At 51.3% G+C, this 2,846-nt stretch overlaps 1 protein-coding gene across 1 annotated transcript in view; it reads right to left on the bottom strand.

Annotated features, from left to right (window-relative positions):
* The window catches only part of ZPR1 (ZPR1 zinc finger), a 12,641-nt gene that overhangs the window by 3,026 nt on the left and 6,769 nt on the right, over window positions 1–2,846 (bottom strand). Inside the window, 5 exon segments of the mRNA XM_009895931.1 lie at window positions 309–439; window positions 779–1,162; window positions 1,912–1,969; window positions 2,142–2,226; window positions 2,786–2,840. Of these exon segments, the coding sequence (XP_009894233.1) occupies window positions 309–439; window positions 779–1,162; window positions 1,912–1,969; window positions 2,142–2,226; window positions 2,786–2,840 (713 nt within the window).

Genomic DNA, 2,846 nt, shown 5'->3' with positions numbered 1-2,846 from the left:
ACAAGAGTCAACGAATTGTTTTCCTCCTGAATTTCTTCTGCCTCGAGACTGCATTTCAACTTCATTTTCTTTTCGGACAAGTTTCAGCCTTAGGCAGCTAATTCTTAGGTTAATTCTAATCCAGCTGATGGAAAAACAGGATTACAAGCACTAGCCTTACCAACAGAACCGGCAACCTATCTGTTACTGTTCTATGACTGCAGACTACTAATCCCACACCACTCACCGCTCAGGAGCGTGCAGACACGATTGCAGAGCGGGCGGCCAGCAAAGAACAACACAGACAGAACAAACTTACGCACACTCACCTTTTGTTCTGCTCTGCTTTTTCAGACTAGGTGACCCAGTCCTCTTTCTCTGAGGCGGTGACAAATCTGGGTCAGAATTGTACCTCTTCTTCCGGGGAGGGGATAGATCCGGAGTAGACTGACGCTTCTGGCGTGATGAGGACTTGTCAGAGACACCGTGCCTGAGCTGAGATTGGTCTCTTTGGACTCCCCCCGACTGTGACTTGTCTGTGGTTTTGCAGCCCTTTTTCCCCATCGCTGAACTGACTCTCTTTGGTGAGAGGTCAGGGGAGTCATGGCGCTGTCGCCTGGGAGGTGACAGGTCTGGGGAGTCGTGGCGCTTCCGTCTTGGAGGAGAGAGGTCTGGGGAGTCGTGGCGCTGTCGCCTGGGAGGTGACAGGTCTGGGGAGTCGTGGCGCTTCCGTCTTGGGGGAGGGGGCTTGCGTCTGGTGGGTGAAAGGTCTGGGGAGTCGTGGTGCTGCCGCCTTGGGGGTGAGAGGTCTGGGGAGTCGTGGCGCTTCCGTCTTGGGGGAGAGAGGTCTGGGGAGTCGTGGCGCTTCCGTCTTGGGGGAGAGAGGTCTGGGGAGTCGTGGCGCTTCCGTCTTGGGGGAGAGAGGTCTGGGGAGTCGTGGCGCTTCCGTCTTGGGGGAGAGAGGTCTGGGGAGTCGTGGCGCTGTCGCCTGGGAGGTGACGGGTCAGGGGAGTCATGGCGCTTCCTTCTTGGCGGGGAGAGGTCTGGGGAGTCGTGGCGCTGTCGCTTGGGAGGCAAGAGGTTGAGGGAATTGTTTCTCTCTCGCCTGGGAGGGGACAGATCTGGGGAGTCATGGCGCTGTTGCCTTGGAAGCGATTTGTCTGGAGAGTCGTGCCGCAGTCTCCTTGGCGACGAGCTGTCTGGGGAGTCGTGTCGCTGTCGCCTGGGATGGGAGGAGAAGGTGACAACGAGAGTTACATTTTTTGTTTGGTTTGCTGTCTCCAGACTGGAAACAAAAACCAAGTGGGACCCCTAAAGATAGCAGCAGGAGTCAAGGATGAAAACAACTTTCTGAACTCAAATTCATACTTGACTCTGTACCTCCGTGTAGTGACCTGCATCACTAAGCCATAGACTTCCCAAAGTAGATCTCAGAAAGCCTCCGAGGCAACCAGGATCACAGGAAAGCTGTAATTTTAAAGTATCCAGGGACCCTTGCAACACTCGGACTACAAAACCCATTTTGTGCCCTTGTACAATCATGTTCTGAGGAAACACCCCATCATGTGCTCTCAGAGAGCCTGCACGCTGTGCAACTATGGAACATCCCACCAGACGCTTTCAGAAAAGAGGCATGGTGTAATACCGCCATCCTCACCACATTCCAGATTTATAGCAAGTCACCACTCAGATTTCCCTGACGCTGTCAGAGGAATGCGGGACAGCTGTTAGCCTATCATACAGAAACCCAGAGAGCATGCTGTCTGCCAGTTCCACCCCCCCAGCATAGGCTATTCAACAGTGGAAAAGGAATGCCTGCGTATGCCGCTTCTCACATTTCACAGCAAACCGCTTAGAAACTGCGGAACAAGACAGACGACACCAGCAAACAAGAGTTATCCGACAGAAGGATTTCTAGTTGGAGCCCCGTACCTCATGTTAGATCGGGCAGTTACTGAAATATCCGAACTTTGTGAGTCTTCATTCTGGTCTAAAGAAAAACAATCAGAAAGTCACCACCGTTAGGGCTTTCCACAGTTCATGATCTCTTCAGCATTTCAAGAATTTCAGTTTTTTTTAGCTAGTATTATTTTTAACTGCTCTAAACCACAACACTGCAAGTTAAACATTCAGGAAGAGAAGGTGGAAAGGCCTGGTCTCACCTCCTAAAAGTTTCCATTTAGCATTTGTTCGGAACTCCTCCATGAGCTTCACTTCATCGGGACGCTCATCAATAAATTCTGCCACCTGAAGATAAAACACCAGAGTAAACAACACATGAAAGAAAGAAAGAAAGAAAGAAAGAGAGGATTTCTACCTTTTAACACAAATAGTTCAGTATAACTGCACTGACAGGCAACTAATGCATAACCATCAGTCAGCTGCCTTCCTACAGGCAGATCTCGAAAGAACTTTTCAAAGCCGTCGCCTTCAACATCTATCTCTTTGCTGCCCAGGTTTCCAGCCCGTGCCACAAGCCACGTGCAGCGGTCAGCAGGCGCTACCAATCACATTTACTTTCTGCCTTGTCTCAAGCGGCTGTTTGGAAACGGTGAGAACCACCGCACTGGCCCTACCACATGCTTTTAGCACTTGTGAAAACGTAAATACATAAAGAGGCGGCTACTTTTATCTGCAGGGAGCTAATCGGACCAGGCAAACTCACCCACCCCTGCTGCAGACCCTACCAAAAGCCGAGGCAGCGAGAAAGGGGTTGGCAAGCGCTTCCCCAAGACAGACACGTGGCGGACCGTAAGAGGAATGGGTTTAGTTCGTGAAACCCCATCTTACATAATTCTCCACTCACCACAGGCATGTCCCCTTCGTCCTCCTCTTCCTCCTTCTCCTGGACAGCGGCAATGCTATTC

This window comes from Charadrius vociferus, unplaced genomic scaffold (genome assembly GCF_000708025.1).
Source record: "Charadrius vociferus isolate BGI_N301 unplaced genomic scaffold, ASM70802v2 scaffold172, whole genome shotgun sequence".
Taxonomy (NCBI): Eukaryota; Metazoa; Chordata; class Aves; order Charadriiformes; family Charadriidae; genus Charadrius; species Charadrius vociferus.
This window is presented reverse-complemented; position numbering and strand designations above follow the sequence as displayed.